Source organism: Magnusiomyces paraingens (assembly GCF_902498895.1).
Source record: "Magnusiomyces paraingens strain CBS 517.90 genome assembly, contig: contig1, whole genome shotgun sequence".
NCBI classification, from domain to species: Eukaryota; Fungi; Ascomycota; class Dipodascomycetes; order Dipodascales; family Dipodascaceae; genus Magnusiomyces; species Magnusiomyces paraingens.
In genome coordinates, this window is record NW_022474067.1 from 4,843,348 (window position 1) to 4,861,019 (window position 17,672).

Genomic DNA, 17,672 nt, shown 5'->3' on the forward strand with positions numbered 1-17,672 from the left:
AAGTTTTGTTGAATCAACCAAACAGCTGGTTTAAAGCTTTAATTTTGGTGGTAATTTTTTAAAAATAAAAGTTTTATTTTTTTTTTTAATTTGGTGTTGCAAAAAATTTTTTTGTTTTTATTTTTTTTCCCTTTCCTTTCATCACAACCAACACAAAACAATGGAGCAGCAGCTCACTCTACAGGCCCTGGTGCAGGCTCTTGAAGCCTCAAGCTCGCAAGAAAGCGATACCCTTAGAAAACAAGGTGAGACTCAGCTTGAGTCCTACGAAGCTGCTGAAAACTTTCATTCACTTCTTCAGGTATGTTAATAAATACACGTTAAGGTTTGGGTATACAATTAGATGAAAAAAACAAAAATTAAAAAACCAACTAACGCCAAAATGCCTTAACAGACGGTTTTCATCGACCCCAATATGACTCTTCAAAATCGTTGGATTGCTGCTATTTACTTCAAAAATGATATTTTAAAATATTGGCGCAAATCTTCATCGCGTGTTATATCTGCACAAGAGAAAAATCTGATTAGATCACGAATTTTTGCTCTCACTACCGAAGCCAACAAACAACTTAATTCACAAAATGCTATTGCCACTGCACGTATTGCACGTATCGATTTCCCAGGTCAGTGGCCAACTCTTTTTGAGGATATTGCTCAACTAATTCAAACAGCTTCTGCAAGCAACAATCTGATCCAACTTAGCAATCTGCTTAACATTCTTAAGGAACTCGTCAAAAGTTTTTCCGTTACCCGCTTTGGCGCTGCTAGGACTGCATTTCAGGCTGCTGCATCAGGCATAGTTCAACTAATTGGAAATCTATACATTGCTATCAGTCAATCATGGATGTCCCAAAAGGATAACCTGAGCAATCACCTTGCCCTAATGGAAGTTGGATACCTGGCCCTAAAAATTACAGGGAAAGTTTTTGCTGAAGGCTATCAACGTGTCTACCAAGATCCACAAGCTGCAAAAATTTTTGAAAAAATTACACAGCATTTCCAGGGATATGTCATGGTATACAATACCTTCCAGTCAGACATTATTGCAAAGCATATAAAAGGTCTTGGTAAGATATTTCTTAATATTTTTGAGCGGCAGCCAGTATCGTTTATTTTACTTCCCAGTTCTATGTCCGTTCTCCAAACATACATGTCTATAATGCAGGAAAAAGCGCAAGTGATTCAGTCAATTGGAAACGAAGATGAGGAAGCTGTTTCTGAAGAAGTAGCTGAGTTTTGGGAAAAAACTGTTGTTCAAGGCCTTAAACTTTTTAGCAAACTAATTAACTACGCTTACCATAATGGTTCGGTGTCAATACGCTACCGTTCTGTTGATGATCGCGATGACACCAAAGCTGCACACGCTCTTTTAGAAAAGGACCTTTTTAATGAACAAAATATTCGGGGCATGCTTGGGTTGCTTCTCAATAACTACCTTAAACTTACACCTCGAGATCTTGAGTCTTGGAAAAACGAACCTGAAGAATGGATCGCTGAAGAAATGAAGGAGAACTGGGATTACCAGGCCCGATCATGTGCACAAATGGTTCTTGTCAATATGCTTAAAAACTTTAAGGCTATTGTTTCACCAATTCTGATTGAATTCATTCAAACTACATCGAGTGGAAATGACATTTTGCTTCAAGATGTAGCTTATAATGTTTTTGCGCTTGCTAGCAGTGCACCATTTGAAAATGTGAGCTTTGACCAAATGTTGAACGATGTCTTTTTGCCAAGAGGGTATTCTCAACCAAAACCAAATACCAGCGAAGGTGAATATCTTAAACTTGTGCGCCGACGCATTGCCATAATAATTTCGCAATGGGTGTGCGTCACTGGACAATGCAGCGCTCAAAGTAGGATTAAGATTTATGAGTTTTTACTTTTTTGTCTTAATCCCGAAGACCCTCTTAACGACATTGTTATTAGACTCGAAGCATGCAATGCTCTTAAATTTACGATTGATGAATGGGATGTTAGTATTGATGACTTTTTACCCTTTTTGTCTACATTCCTCACACGTTTATTCACATTTATTTCCACTTCTCTTTCGTCCATGGAATCTAAGGAGATTGTTCTTCAAGTGATTAGTGTAATCATTAATCGAGTAGAGAAGAAGATTGTTCCCTTTTCCGAATTAATTCTCCAAGCACTACCTGCTCTATGGGACGAGTCTGAAAGCCATTATCAAATGCGTTGCGTTATCTTACAAACACTTGCTAATTTTGTGCAAGCAACTTGCGAAAGTTCCACTCAGACATACTCAATCTCTGTTCCCATGCTCAAGGTTTCGGTGGACCCTGAATCTCCGCTCAATACATTTTTGTTTGATGATGCTCTGCCACTTTGGCAAGCCTTAGTTGAATCTGCGCCATCGCCAAACGATGAAATCTTGTCTTTGCTTCCTGGCCTTGTTCAAATTATTAAGCAGAAAACTGAAAATCTTCCAATTGAACTTAAACTTTTAGAGTCATATGTTTTTCTGAGTCCTGAATCGGTTGCAAATCTATCATATGAATTGTTTAAGATTTTTGTCGATTATATTCCTTCTATGAATACTGAATCAATGACATGGGTAACTACAATCCTTAATCTTTTGGCGGCACAACTTCCTCTTGATGCCTATGTTAAACCGTTATATGATACTGGCCTTTTGAATTTACTCGTCACTTCTTTAGCTGCTGCAATTTCTCCTATTACAAATGTTGAAATTTTGTGTTTTTTTTCACGCATGGCTTGTAATGATGTTAACACATTTGTTCAAATGCTTGACGCTACCCAGCTCCCCTCTTTAGAAGTGATTAATGAACTGCGCCAAAAAAACACTTCTCGTTCTTCCTTCATTAATCTTGATGACGATGATAGTGCCTACGCTGTTCCAATCCACATAACGCGTACAGTTGTCAATCCTGACTCTCATTTAACTCATACTCCCAAGTATACTACTGTTCTTGGCCTTGTGATTTCGCAGTGGATTTCGCGGTTTGATAACATGGGTCAACCTCGTGATCGCAAACTTAATGTTCTTGGTACAGCTGCTGTGCTGCGCACAGCGCGACCTGAGTCATGGAGTGTTCTTGCAGATATTTTTGTCATTTGGCAACAATTACTTGACGAGGCAACAGAGACTGATGTTGGTGATGCTGAAATTTATTATTGCTATGACGATTATATGTCTACAAACGAATATCTTACTAGAACAAGTCGCGGTCGTGATCCTGCCGGACCTTCTGGTACAGGTTTAACGCCTGAGCAACAGGAGGAAATTCGGCTGGTACATGAAAACGCATCTCCAGAAACTAAACGCCGACGGCGCCTTCTTGATTCGGACCCGGTTCATTCTATAGTTCTTAAGAACTACCTCAGAGAGTCGTTATTCATGTTTGAAAAGTCCACTAGTTCTGAAACTCTTTCTACAGTCGACCCCGGAATTCTTCAAACTCTTTCTATGGTTCTCGGGCTATCCTAAAAAAAAACATAAGTTTTTTTTTGTTTTTGTTTATTGAAGTTTTAAAAGGGGTAGATAATATAAAAGATAGATTTTATTGATTTTGAAATCAATACTAAAGAAATAATTTTCTTTTTTTTTTTGTAAGTAAAAACACTAAAAACATTTGGGACTTGGTATGTTCAAAGTACGTAGCAGCGTTGTTTAAAAGCATGGTTTCAAAGCTTTGGAATTTCTGGTAATGAAATATGGTAGTTAGTTTGGGAATTTAATAATAATAAGGTGTTTATGAGATAATAATGCAGTAAAAAAACTACAATAAATGTTAATCGAAATAAATAAATTTCTTAAGTTCAAAAAAAAAATTTTTTTTGTCTTAGTAACTTGAAAGTACTAGGGTTGCTAATTTTGTGGCAAAAGAAGTGTGTAACATGGCAAAACGTTAATTTCTATGAAATTCGATTTCAAATATACCTTTTTGCAACAACTGTTGCTATTTCAAAATAGAAAGACTTGCCTTTTCATTGGGTTAGGTATTAATTTCCACCTTAACTTGTACATGCGCGTACTGCTTAAACATATAATTGTTGTGCCTATGGCAAATATCCAGAAAAGAGATCATCACTATTCTGGGTAAAAAAAAATTTTTTTTTTTTTTTTATGTGGCTGTAAGGGAAAGTTAAGTTCTTTTGTTGTTGTTGCTGTTGTTGCTGTTGTTGCTGTTGTTGTATGTTTTAAAGTTGCAAGGGTTAAGGCTAATTCTATAAAATACACTTTCACAGACTAATATTTGCAACGCATGTTGCATTTATCGATTCATAAGGTGGATCTTTCCTTGGGTTAGGTGTATGATTGTTGCAAAGGATTATCATGATGGCTGTAGAGACTGGCAGGTATAAAAGCTTTGGGTGAAATTAGTGGGACGAACAAAAAAATATTTTGAAAAAAGAAAAAAAAAAACTTTTAGTGCTTGAAAATTGGCCAGCTTACAACGTACTGGCAATAGACCGGGGAGTATTTTTTTAAGCTGCTAAACTGTTTAGATTTTGAAAATACTAACAATCCATCAATAAGAAAGGAAATTATCAATCAAAATTTTGTAAGCTTGAGTTTAAAGAAAACAATTTCCTTAATAATTTAATATCATTTATATGGATGTCTATATATCGAAATAAAAAATTTAATTCTTTTTTCATATTTTGTTAAAGAAGCATTCTTTGTTTTCTCTTTTAAGCTCATTATTCGTTACTTTCTTATTATGCGTAGAAATCGCGATTTCTTAGTGTCGCCTGGAGAGCTTTTTCCTGATGCTCTTGCTGTGCGCGCAGCGCTCGCAACACACCATCCAAGCTAGTCTCTAACGCAGTAACCACGTCATTACGGTCCCAAGAAAGACGATGTTGCCATGCAATATCAGTCAGTGTAGAGCTAAGTTGTTCCAGACGTTCTACTGATAAACCCGCTGTCGAATTTACCAACTTCTTGACAAATGCAGCTACCCGTGCCTCATCAAGTATAAGCTCAGGTTCAGGTTCAGGTTCAGGTTCAAGCTCTTTTTTTTCTTTATCTTCTTCTTCCGTAACAACTGGAGTCGTCTTTTCGGCAAGTTCAATTGACCCATTAGAAGCAGAAGACCCATTAACATTAACACTTGTAGCAGTATCATTCACATTATGCTTAAAGGAGTCTGCCTCAGTGATTTTTGGAATAAGTGGTGGAACATCGACATTACCAATTGGAGACGATGCACGTTGAACTTGACTGTTAAGTTCCTTATCCAAATTTTTGGCAGTTTCAAGTGAAATTTTTCCTGGAAGAGATGGAGTTAACTCTCTAACATCAGCACTAGGAACACTATTAATTCCCGATTCCGTAACACTAGGCTCAATGGGAGCATCAGGCAAAGACACATCACCATCAATAACCATTCCAGTATCAAACTCAGGTTCATCACCATCAACTCGAACCACTTGTAATGAAGTGGTACCATCAACAGTCATTGCAGTAGCAATCTGGGATGTGGTGTTTGTTCGTAAATGTGGGTCATCTTCAATATTCAGTGGCTGGTCACTAGACCCATCAGCTGGTTGGCCGGAAGAATCGCCTCTATTCTCAGCTTCTTTTTCCAAAAGCTGTCTCTTTTCACGTTTTTTGCGAAGATAAAGCTCATGACAGTCAGCAACAAATTGAGCATCTTTGTTGATATCGTCAATAAAGACCTCCACATTGGTAAGCATCTCAGATGCTTTAAGAATGCGCTCGCGGTCTCCAGATGTGATGCAATCTTGATGAATCATCCGGAAGTCTTTTAAGAACTGGCGAGGCTCTAAATAATAACCATTCCAGATTCGTTCCTCAATGACATCAAGATCCATATTATAATAGACTCTTCCTGTAGAAACCTCTAAAATACGGTCATCGTTTGTCTTGAGATACTGGGGCGGAACTGTGCTCAAGGCAGCATACTGTGGCTCAAACAAGTGTATCAGGTATTGTTCCTCAATTATAGGCTTTCGGAAACGCTTGTATCGATTCTTCATAAGATCCATCAAAGAGCTGAATCTAATCTTGAGCGTGTTTGTAAGTTGCAAATCTTTGCGATGCTTGCGTTCTATCTCTTCCTCAGTAAGTGGCTTGATAGGTTCTTCAGGAGCTTCCGGAAGTACTTCAAGTTTTCGCTTCTTTTGTTTTTCAGGGAAATCTGATGGTTTGCATTTGAGATAGTTTGTCAAGTTCTCGAAAAACTTTTCACGTGCAGAAGGTGTTATGGGCTCGATATATTGAACATTTTCTGACGAATATCCAAATAACTCTTGAATGCGAGGATCAATTTCCTCTTCATCGGATTCTAACAGACCCAAAACTAAAACAGCATCAGTGGGGTTAAGATTACGCAAGAATCCAAAAAAGGCAGAAACAGCAGCAGGACTGAGAGTAGAAAACCAAGTGTCAATATTGGGAATAAAAATGACACTAGGAGTATGACGCTTGATTTCAATCAAAAGTTGAATCGTCATTGCCTCTGGCGTGCGAGAAGAATCACTAAATAAAGTTCCCAAATCAAAAGGCTGGACATGAAATCCTTCTAGATGATGCAGCGCAGCCGAACCCAAATATTGCTGACCCATTCCAGACCCACTACGAATGAGCAACCGAGGACGAAAGATCCGTGATGTTTTAAACTCCTTGAGAGCTTGTTGACGAGCAAACCCGCCATCAACTAGAGAATTATCATCAACACTTCCTTCATATAAAGCTTCTTCAAGTGGTGGAAGTTTTTTGCTGCGAGGAATAATGCGGTCTAACTTTTCTTTGATCAAGTCTAAAGTATTAGATAATAAGGGGTCAATATGCTTAGGAAGAGGAGAAGCTAATGATGATGTAGAGCGGGCTGAAGATGGAATGATTTTATCGACAGCTCGCAAAAAGTCACGCGCACTAACTTGGATGGATGATGGATCGACTAATAGTTTTTTAGTGGACTGATATATTTGGGGGTATCGTCGCTGAATAGCAGTAAGAGCTGCTTCAGTGCAAAGGGCTCGAAGGTCGGCACCACCATAACCCTTTGTCACTCGAGCAATGTGCTCAATAAATTTGGCATCAAGTGGAGGGTCCCACTTTCGTGTATGAATAGAAATAATTTCCTTGCGAGCATCGAACTCCGGTAATGGGAAGTAAAACTCGCGATCGAAACGACCTGGACGCCGCAGTGCAGGGTCAACAGAATCTGGACGATTAGTCGCACCAATGACAATTACTTGACCACGATTGTCCATGCCGTCCATGAGTGCAAGTAATGTCGAAACAATGGAAGCGTGGATTTGTTCCTGTTTTGACGAACGAACTGGCGCGAGACCATCAATTTCATCAAAGAAAATGATGCTCGGTTGTTTGTTTTTGGCTTCTTCAAAAAGAAGACGAAGTTGCCGTTCAGCTTCGCCAACCCATTTTGATAAGCAATCTGCACCTTTTCTCATAAAAAAAGTCACCTTTCGGTCTTCAGTTGAAAAACTAGCAGCCAAGGCACGAGCCATTAACGTCTTACCAGTACCAGGGGGGCCATGAAATAAAACACCTCTAGGTGGAGTAATTCCAAAACGCTTATAAACTTCAGGGTACATTAACGGTAAGGATACCATTTCTTTAAGCTGATTAACATAGTGATCAAGACCACCAACAGCAGAAAAATCAATATTCATATCAACACCAAGAGGATCAGAATCAGAAAGTGATGTCTTGCCTCGGGTTGTTACACCTGTGGATGCGCCAGTGATAGCATTTGTTGGTTTGCGCAACTCATCATCAGAAGACTCAGTATCACGAACACCTCCTGCAGCAGTAGGTGCTGCGTTCCCTCCAGCACCAATAAGAGTAGGGACATTAGCATTGCTGAAGACAGAAAGAAGATCATTGCCTCCAAAGGGACCACCAGTAGGGAAAAGCCGTTTGATTTGAGCACCTCGTCGTCTCGATGTAGTTGATGAAGAAGCAACAGCGGATACAGAAATGTCCTTCAAAGGCTCTTCATAAGGACCGTCTAGGGGCGGCGGAGGAAGGATCTGATAATTAATTTCTTTTCTTGCCCGAAGATGTTTACGCCGTGGAATTGGCGATACAGAACCTTTAAGGTCCGCTAATTCTTGTAAAAGTTCATCATCATTATTATTGCGTCCACGAGTACGTCTTGGGCCGATATTGAAGTCATCGTCATCATCATCATTGTTTGCATGCTTACTGCTGCGAGTATTACGGGTTGATGTTCTAGCACTGTGGTTTCGTAACTTCCGGGTACTTCGTCGAGTTTTTTTGCCATAAGCACGGCCATATTCATCATCGTCATCAGAAGCAACGAAATTGTCGTCTTCTTCAGGTTCTTCAGCTGCAGCTGACTCTATTTCTGAGTCGCTTTCACTGTTTTCATCGGCATTGTATTCTTCTTCATCAGTGACTTGAGTAGCACGATGGCTTCGAGTTCGAGTAGCTGGCGCTTTTTTGGCGGTTGGTGGGGGATCTCTGGTTTGGTTTGGTTCTTCTTCTTGTTCTTGTTCTTGTTCTTCTTCGTCATCAAAAATAGATTTTTTGGACAACTTTCGTCTTTGTGATTGTGCAGGTGCACTCTCATCTTCGTCAAAAAAAGCGTTACTGCGAGATTTAGCCCTTCTGCGATTACGAAGATTAATTATACTGTCATCATCTTCCTCTTCTTCTTCGTCATTGATTTTAATATCTTTAGTCTCGTCACCTAAAGTAAGACAAAAAAATAAATGTTAAAAAAAATAACTGAATATAATTGATTTATCCATGCCTTTATCTTGCTCATCATCACCATCCTCTTGGTCCGGTGCTTCTGATGATCTAGCCGTACCTGATCTAAGTTTAAGTGTAACAGTAAATGACTTGTTGCTAGGGTCAGATCCTGGTAAATCTTCCGGAGTAGAATGAGCGGAGCCATTTGGAGCAACGCCATTTTGATTGGGGATTATGTCGTCATCACCTGCAGAAGCTTCATCATGATCAGTTGTGTCTTCAGGGTGATGATTACCGTTACCGTTAGTAGTTGGTGTTGTTAACGATGGGTCGAAAATGTTTGTACTAGTATCAGGTTCCACTTTGTCAGATCTCTTGGGACGTTTGCTGGGTCTGCGCTTTGATGGCAAAAAATCGGATCCATCTGAGTTATCATTGTTATTATCTTCTTTTTCTTCTTCTTCCTCGTCCTCTTCTTCTTCTTCTTCTTCTTCATCTTCTAGATTTCGTTTTGGAGTATCTTCGCTAGAGTTGTAGTCATCGTCATCAGACAGTTCTTTATAGTTTGTTTGTTTCTTTGCACGGGAAGCTCTACTTGACGTATTAAATGCATAATCATCCGTGGAGTTGACATTGTCACTGTGTCCTCGCTTTCGCTTGGATACCATGGTGAAAAAAAATGCTCGATTTATAAAAAAAAAAAATTAGAACAGAAGAAATAATTTACAGTAAATAATGGGTATTTTTATAGCTTTGAATCAGAGCTTTGTCAAAAATTGCAAAGTTGGGTTGGTGGTGAGGAATAGAATTTAGATTTAAACTTGAAAAAAAAATACACGGTGTTAGTGAAGAAAACCCCTCTATTACTTAAGAAATGATTAATATGTGACAGATTTTCTTGTAATATAAACAATAAATTATGTAATGTTTTTAAAAATATTATGTAATTTGGACCATTCATTCCAATATATGCTGTCGCCAAATGCTGTTTTTGTCCCATTTTGACTTGCAAAAAAAAAAAAAATTACCAGCTGGTTATCGCTGCCGAGCGATGAGCTTGATCTGCCCAGCGAAAAAAAAAAAAAAAAAATTAAGTATTTAGTGGGGAATAAAATCTGGGGTAATCCTGATTTGGGTTTTGGATTTGGCACGTATTTGAGCACTATTTTGAAATTAATATGAACGAGTCTTTTGGCCATTTTTTCACTTTTATGTTTTTATTAAAATAAACATAGATAGCCTTAATTTAACGGTTTCATTACAGGGAATGGCTGATTTCATTGTTAAGAAAAAGGATTTCAAATTGATTTTAATTATTTTTCTTTTTTTTTATTCTTTGGAGACTTGATATTTTGTGGTCCCCTCACACTCCCACGCAAAAAAAACAACCTGCCACTCACAAATTTCCACCTCGAGTTTTTTTTTTTTTTTTTTTTTTGTTTTAGCAGCCCGTTTTGCTTTCCGCCTGATGTTTAAACCTTGTATGACATTACATTATTATGTAATTGTAATATATTGTTACCCTGACGTAAATCAATGCACGTGATTTTAACGTACTGTGCAGGCGACGTATCCTAATTGAAAAATACTAAAGGGAAAAAATAAAATGCTCTGTAAGCATTAAATTGATTCCTGGCAACGACTGTGAAGAATATTGTGAAATCTTCGTGCACAAAGCATCATCAACATAATAGGAACATCCCCTTCAAAAAAAAAAAAAAAAACTTCATTTTCATGCCGAAATAAACTTGAAGCGTTTATCAGTAGCATATAAATACTTTTGTTTTAATTTATTTTTTTTTATTTATTTCTTCTTTTTCCTTCATACTCCAGCATTCATACTCTCTTCTAATTCTCACAAATGTTTGAATTATTTGAAATATTTACTACAGGTGGAATCGTCCTGTGGTCCAACACCAAAGCCAGCAGCCATCATCCTGCAATTGATGGCTTGATATCCGATGTCCTGATTAGTGAAAAATCAGCACCCGGATCATCTGCTGATATTGATGACATTTACCGCATTGATACCCATACCGTTCGTTTTTCACGAGTCAATAACCTTGGTGTTATTTTTGTCTGTGTATACCAATCCATCCTCCAACTCACATACGCTGAAGAGCTCGTCGCCAATGTTAAAGCTATTTTTCTTTCCCTTTTCAAATCACAGATATTACAAAGTATTGAACACGGTGATCCGTATCCACAGCTTTCGGACTTTACGAAATTTAACAACTATTTTGATTCCCGCGTGGCTGAGTTTGAGCAACTTGAAGCCCAAAAACGGAAATCTGTAGCCCAACCAAAGTTAGAGCCTATTGAAAAGTCTCTTCCTACATTATCATCTCCAGCCGAATTAAAAAAAGTCGCAGTTATTTCACCCTTTGAATCATCAGATGATGAAGATACACCCAATACAGACACATCTACCCCAGTAGGATTTCCACCAGGGGCCAAGAAGAAATCTAAAAGAGGAGGCAAAAATAAAAACAAGAATAAAAGTTCTTTAACAGGAGCTGGTGCAGCCGGTGCAGCTGATTCGAAAAAGAAACCTGTCAAGAAGATGCGCAAGTGGGGTGCTAATGGATTGGCAGAAGAGATTGATGATGAAAGCGACGATGTTTTGGATTTTTCGAGTAATAAACCTAGCAAAAATGCATCTGTGGATAATGATGCTTCCATTGACATGAGTTATGGCAAGGAGAATAGCCAGGGTAATTTTGTGGTCAAGAGTCTTGCAGAAGACATGCCTGAGCTGTTAGACGATGATGAGGATGAGGATGAAGAGGCAGACAATGAGTCAAGTGCCAGCAAGTTTTCATTTGGATTTTTAAAGAACATTGTTGGAGGCAAAACAATGACCCAAGATGAATTAGACAAGACCCTTGATGCCACCCGCACACACTTGATGGAGAAGAACGTTGCTCCTGAAGTTGCTGACGGTCTTTGCGAAACAGTAAAGACAACACTGCTAGGATCTAAGACAAAGAACTGGACCTCGATACAAGCCACAGTCAAGTCAGCAATGACGGATGCTCTGCGACGAGTGCTGACTCCAAATTCATCCGAAGACTTGCTTTTTGAGATTCGCAAGAAGGAAAGAGAAAACAAGTCATCTGTTAGCCAATATAACCCCTATGTGATTTCTGTCGTTGGTGTTAATGGTGTGGGCAAGTCGACCAATTTGTCCAAGATTGCCTTTTGGCTTCTACAGAATCGGTTTAAAGTTTTGATTGCAGCCTGCGATACGTTTCGCTCAGGAGCTGTTGAACAGCTACGAGTGCATGTCGACCGACTGCGAGAGTTGACAGAGCGCAACAATGCCGGGAAAATTGACATGTTTGAGGAGGGCTACGGTAAAGATGCAGCGGTTACTGCTCAGCATGCTATTGAATATGGTCGCAAAAACCGATACGATGTTGTTTTGATTGATACTGCTGGTCGACGTCACAATGACGACCGACTCATGTCGTCGCTCGAGAAGTTTGGCAAGCTTGCAAACCCAGACAAAATTGTAATGGTTGGCGAGGCGCTTGTTGGCACTGACTCTGTGCAACAGGCTCGCAACTTTAACAATGCTTTTGGACCTAACCGAAACTTGGATTTTTTCCTTATTTCCAAGTGCGATACTGTTGGAGAGATGGTTGGTTCACTGGTCAATATGACATATTCCACTGGCATTCCTGTTTTGTTTGTGGGTACAGGCCAAAACTACACAGATTTGCGAACACTCTCTGTTGATTGGGCTGTGCAACTCCTAATGAAGTAGTTATATACACATATTTTTTGTTATCACATTAAGATATTTGTCAATGAAAAGTATATAGTTTTGTTATGTATTTTAAAAGTTGAATTGAGTTATTGTTGTTTTGATTGATTTTTATTAACAATTGAAAAATAAAAATTTAGGCCAATAGCCGTAATTATCAGTCACGTGAAGTCTTTCTCTTCCCGGGAAAACTTTAATGTTGCACACCCCGAAATTTTCTTGTTTCTCCTTTTTCACTGATCATCTATAGATAAAATAGAATAGACAATAGACCAAACGATGCTCAGAAATCAGATCCAGCCAAAGAGCTATTGCCAGCTTATCTCTTCTGGTGCCTTTTTGCGTCAGCGTGGAGGAATGCGGCATCAATACGGCACCAGCGCCGTAGGAGCAGCAGTAGGAGCAGTAAAAACAACCGCCGCCACCCTGGCCCAACGTTATTCTTACTCCACATCTTTTTATTCCTCTTCTTCTTCTTCCTCTTCTTCTTTTTCTTCTTCTTTCACCACTACCACCAAATCTATTTCCCCCTCCAAATCATATCTCAAACCACGATTTTCTTTTCAATCTCAAAATTTTTCTACCATGGCTCCTGCTGCTCACTACTACGCTGATACTAAAGCCCCTATCACGCCGCTTGAGGTCAAACATCACTTTGAGCTGCTCGCTGATAATGATAAGCACTATGCTCACCACATGAGCCGAGCCTCACACTTTGGCACACGCGTTGTTTTGCGTCAAGTTAGCCCTGAAAGCGAGACTATCTACGACATTATTTTGTCGCTGCATGCCACTGTTAAGGGTATCTATGATGAGACCACTCTCAAGGATGCGTCAGCACAAGATGTGCAGTACTACCTGGAGTATGCATCTCAGTTTCTGTCAAACCTGGGTAACTATAAGTCGTTTGGCGACGTTAAATTTGTTCCTCGACTTACTCCTGAGGCCTTTAAGAGTATTGTAAGTGTTGATTCCAAGGCATTGGAGTTGTACAATACGGTTGAAAAGGCCATTTTCTCTACAGAACCCGAGGCCGCCAACTTGTTGGGATACGCCGATAAGGGTCACGTTACCTCTTATTACTCTCCTAACGTCACAAAGGAAGAAATTGACACCATTCAGGGTGCTTTGGCGGCTAAGGGCGTGCTTCCTGAAAATACCCGCTTGTTTAAAGATGAGAAGGGATTCAAGCTACTGATTGCTTCAGCCAATACTTTTGCTGATTCTGAAGATAAGACCATCCCTCATGAGAGCATTGAGCTTCCAAACGGTCTGGGCACCTTGGAATTTGTTTATGGCGACCATAGTAAGGAGTTTGCCAAGATTGTAGAAGAGATGGAGGGAGCTCTTAAGTACGCTGCTAACGAAACTCAGGAGAAAATGCTTAAAGCATATATTCAATCTTTCAAGACTGGTTCTATGGAAGAACACAAGGAATCTCAAAAGTACTGGGTCAAGGACATTGGTCCCAAGGTTGAAACCAATATTGGATTCATTGAAACTTACCGTGATCCTGCTGGTATTCGTGGTGAATGGGAGGGACTTGTTGCCATGATTAATACTGAGCGCACCAAGAAATTTTCTGAGCTTGTGGAGAAGGCTAAGGATTACATTGGACAACTTCCTTGGCCTAAGGCGTTTGAAAAGGATGTTTTTACACCCCCTGACTTTACCTCTTTGGAGGTGCTGACATTTGCTGGGTCTGGTATTCCTGCAGGTATCAACATTCCTAACTATGACGATGTTCGTTTGAATGTTGGTTTCAAGAATGTTTCTCTTGGTAACGTACTTTCTGCCAAGGCTCCTAACGAGAAGACTACATTTTTGAAGCCCGAGGATGCTCCTTTGCATGACAAGCTTCGAGGACCTTCGTTTGAAGTTCAAGTTGGTATTCATGAGCTTTTGGGTCATGGTACTGGTAAGCTTTTGAGTGAAAACAGTGATGGAACTTTCAACTTTGACAAGGAGAATCCTCCCATTTCTCCCATTACTGGTAAGCCTGTGACTACATACTACAAGAAGGGTGAGACCTGGGGTAGTGTGTTTGGATCTCTTGCCGGGTCCTACGAGGAATGCCGTGCAGAGACAGTTGCCATGTACTTGGCGACTGACAAGTCTTTGTTGAAAATTTTTGGACATGGTGAGACTGGAGAAGAGAATGCCGATGATGTTTTGTACATTGCGTACTTGATGATGGCTCGCGCGGGTCTTCTCGGGTTAGAGTTTTGGGACCCGATTACCAAGAAGTGGGGTCAGCCGCACATGCAAGCTCGATTTTCGATTCTCAAGTGCTTTTTGAATGCTGGGGAAGACTTTGTAAAACTTGAGACTAGCAAGGAGGATTATTCTGATTTGGTAATTTCTCTTGACCGCAGCAAGATTCTGAGTGTTGGTAAGAAGGCAGTTGGTGATTACTTGCAAAAGCTACACATTTATAAGACGACTGCGGACTATGCCAATGGATCTGCGCTGTACAATGAGATGACAGAAGTTGGTCCTGAACTTGCCAAGTTCCGGGACATTGTGATCAAGTCCAAGTTGCCTCGCAAGCAGTTTGTTCAGGCTAATACCGTGATTGAGGATGGCAAGGTTGTGTTTAAGGAGTACGAGTCGACTCCTGTGGGTATGATTGAGAGTTTTGCTGCTCGTGCAGTTTAAAAGAAGAAGAAGAAGAAGAAGAAGAAGAAAAAAAAAAGGGATTTGGAGAAAGAGAGAAGGATTATCCTTCTAAATAATGTAAAGTTAATGTATATTTTTGAAATTAGTGTGGTAAATGTATAAATCTTCACAGCTATTTTTTGACCCATCATCACAGACATGTCAGAACTCGACTCATCACCAAGCCCCAGGCTTTTCCCCCATCTTGATCAATATTTACACAAAAGTTCTATACTTTAAACTATCTGAGATACTGAACATTCAAATTTCCAGCTTCGTAAACAACGTGACAATCTATTTCCAGAACTACACATCAAACTGGAAAAGCCTATCCCGGAAATTAACCTACTGTTTCCACGACCCCATAAGAATACAATAACACACAAAGACGACGCAGTTAAAACTTAGCTTTTGAAAAACAAGGTCAGCAACTGTCAAAAAAAAAAAAAAAAAAAATTGAACAGAGTGAATCAGCCAATTTTAAATTGGCACGACTTTTTCCTCAAGGCGCAGTATCTTTATCTAATGGCAGTTAATAAGTCTGCAAATAGTTCCCATTAAAACTGGTACAAAAGTTGCTGCCCAAAAAAATTAAAATAAAAATAAAGCAGAACTCGACAACAGCAAACTACGACTTTAGATGATCATATAAATGAAAACAAGACATGAATTTTGTATTATGTAGACATGAGGAAGATATGAATTACAATCTAAAAAGTATCTATTTTTGGAGTTATTATCTACACAAGGGGAATCAAAAGGAGTGTATGAAATCAACTAAGTTAATAACTATGATCGATTAGTAAACTTTTAACATTTTAAATATAACTGGTGATGCATTTTTTTTAAACAGCATAAAAGAGATCAATGTCATTCATTAATTGGATAAACATATAGATTTTTTGTTTTCTGGTATACTATTTGATTTTGATATGACAGAGCATCAACGTTTTGTGAAATTGATGTTAATTGGCAGAGTCTTGTACTACTTGAGGGGACAGGAGGAGGAGGGGGGGAGGTCAGTGGTTAAAAGGTGCTATTACAAACAGGGTAGTTAAAGAAACCATAAAAGAGTATTTGGCATCATCACATGACAAAATAAGGGTGCCTCGAGGTACTTTGACCACTACTTTAATTACGGCACGAATATATGGATTTTTTTTTTTATTTAAATATTATTTGAATATATATGAATATTCTATTATTAGGTCGATATTATTAGGGGATTACCAAAGGAGAGAGGCAGTTTGGTTAAACAAAAGACGGTTCTAACAATAGTTATATAATGATTGCTACTACTACAGTTGTTACACATGGAACTGACAAAGACCATTCTGCAACTGGTGCAACAAGTAAGAATATAAAAAATAAAAAATAAAAATAAAAATAAAAGGTGTAAGTTTTTTTTTTTTTTTTTAGACTTCATCAAACTGAATAAATGGCTCAGTGGATTCTTATAAAGTGATAGTTCATATTATCATACATAAGGAAATTCTTAATTGAGAAAAATGATATATAAGATGTATTTTTTAGTACAATTGTACAAATGGTTTTAAGAGATTCTTAATTGACAAAGTACTTTAAGAATTGACTAACGACTAACGTTCTCTCTCTTCTTTCTTTTTCTTTTGTTATTTATAGTTTATAATTTTTTTTTTTTTTTTTTTTTTTTGGTTTATTAAAAGGGAGGAAAGGTCAAAACTAAGCACTGTGGAAAGTCTTTATTTTTTAAAGAAAAATCTGTTGTCTATGAAATATTTTGAAACGAATAAATTTCTTTTGTCAATTCTGTTTTAAGGTTTTTTTTTTCAAGCTATTTAATATATATATATATATATATAGTGACTAGTCAATTACTAGTCTAACTTGGACTATTATTACTGATAGTTAGATAGAGAGGCCTTGATTTCATTCTAATATTGAAATATATCATGTAGAATTAAATATTGTCGTCGAATGGAGGTACATTTATTTAGAAAAATATTTATAAATACTGTTGCCTGATTTTTCATGAATCTACGTTGATTATGAAAAAAAAAAAATGAAAAAACTTGAGATTTGTAACAAAATGGTCAAACTAATTGGTAGAGATGTTAATTATCATAATAATTATGGTAATTATATATGACTTTACTTACTGCTTGTATATGTATTTATTTGGTCTGCGACTTTTTTTTTTGTTTTGTTTCTACTAGACAGACAGTACTGTCTGGAAATGTGTTTTTAACTATTCCGAACAATAACTTTTAATTTTTATTATTATTATTACTAAGTTATTACACATCGTTTAGTACCTTTATTTTATTTTATTTTATTTGTATTTGTATTTGTATTTGTATTTCTTTTTTTCTATTCTGCAACGTATACTCGATTTTTGAATATTCTAAATGAATCTCGCTTAATGAAATGTTTTTGAAATGATTATTTTCTCATATTGAATTGGTATTAAAATAATACAAAAAGTATATATTTATTATTATTTGTAAATGAATTATTCTAATAAAAAATTATGGTTTTTATTTTCTCAAAACTAGCCGTTTAATACCA

General features: G+C 38.0%; 4 protein-coding genes across 4 annotated transcripts; 3 read left to right on the plus strand and 1 right to left on the minus strand.

Moving 5' to 3' along the window:
- Positions 1–160: 160 nt before the first annotated feature.
- Positions 161–3,469, plus strand: SAPINGB_P001473 (uncharacterized protein; the record flags this gene model as incomplete). The annotated part of the gene is made up of 2 exons (XM_031996195.1): positions 161–301; positions 395–3,469. The coding sequence occupies 2 exons, from the start codon at positions 161–163 to the stop codon at positions 3,467–3,469; spliced, it is 3,216 nt and encodes a 1,071-aa protein (XP_031852086.1).
- Positions 3,470–4,704: 1,235 nt separating this feature from the next.
- Positions 4,705–9,366, minus strand: SAPINGB_P001474 (uncharacterized protein; the record flags this gene model as incomplete). The annotated part of the gene is made up of 2 exons (XM_031996196.1): positions 4,705–8,693; positions 8,778–9,366. The coding sequence occupies 2 exons, from the start codon at positions 9,364–9,366 to the stop codon at positions 4,705–4,707; spliced, it is 4,578 nt and encodes a 1,525-aa protein (XP_031852087.1).
- A 1,193-nt stretch (positions 9,367–10,559) lies between these two features.
- On the plus strand, positions 10,560–12,467 carry SAPINGB_P001475 (uncharacterized protein; the record flags this gene model as incomplete). Its single annotated transcript, XM_031996197.1, has 1 exon — positions 10,560–12,467. One exon carries the CDS (start codon positions 10,560–10,562, stop codon positions 12,465–12,467), a length of 1,908 nt encoding a protein of 635 aa, XP_031852088.1.
- A 279-nt stretch (positions 12,468–12,746) lies between these two features.
- On the plus strand, positions 12,747–15,125 carry SAPINGB_P001476 (uncharacterized protein; the record flags this gene model as incomplete). Its single annotated transcript, XM_031996198.1, has 1 exon — positions 12,747–15,125. One exon carries the CDS (start codon positions 12,747–12,749, stop codon positions 15,123–15,125), a length of 2,379 nt encoding a protein of 792 aa, XP_031852089.1.
- Positions 15,126–17,672: the final 2,547 nt, after the last annotated feature.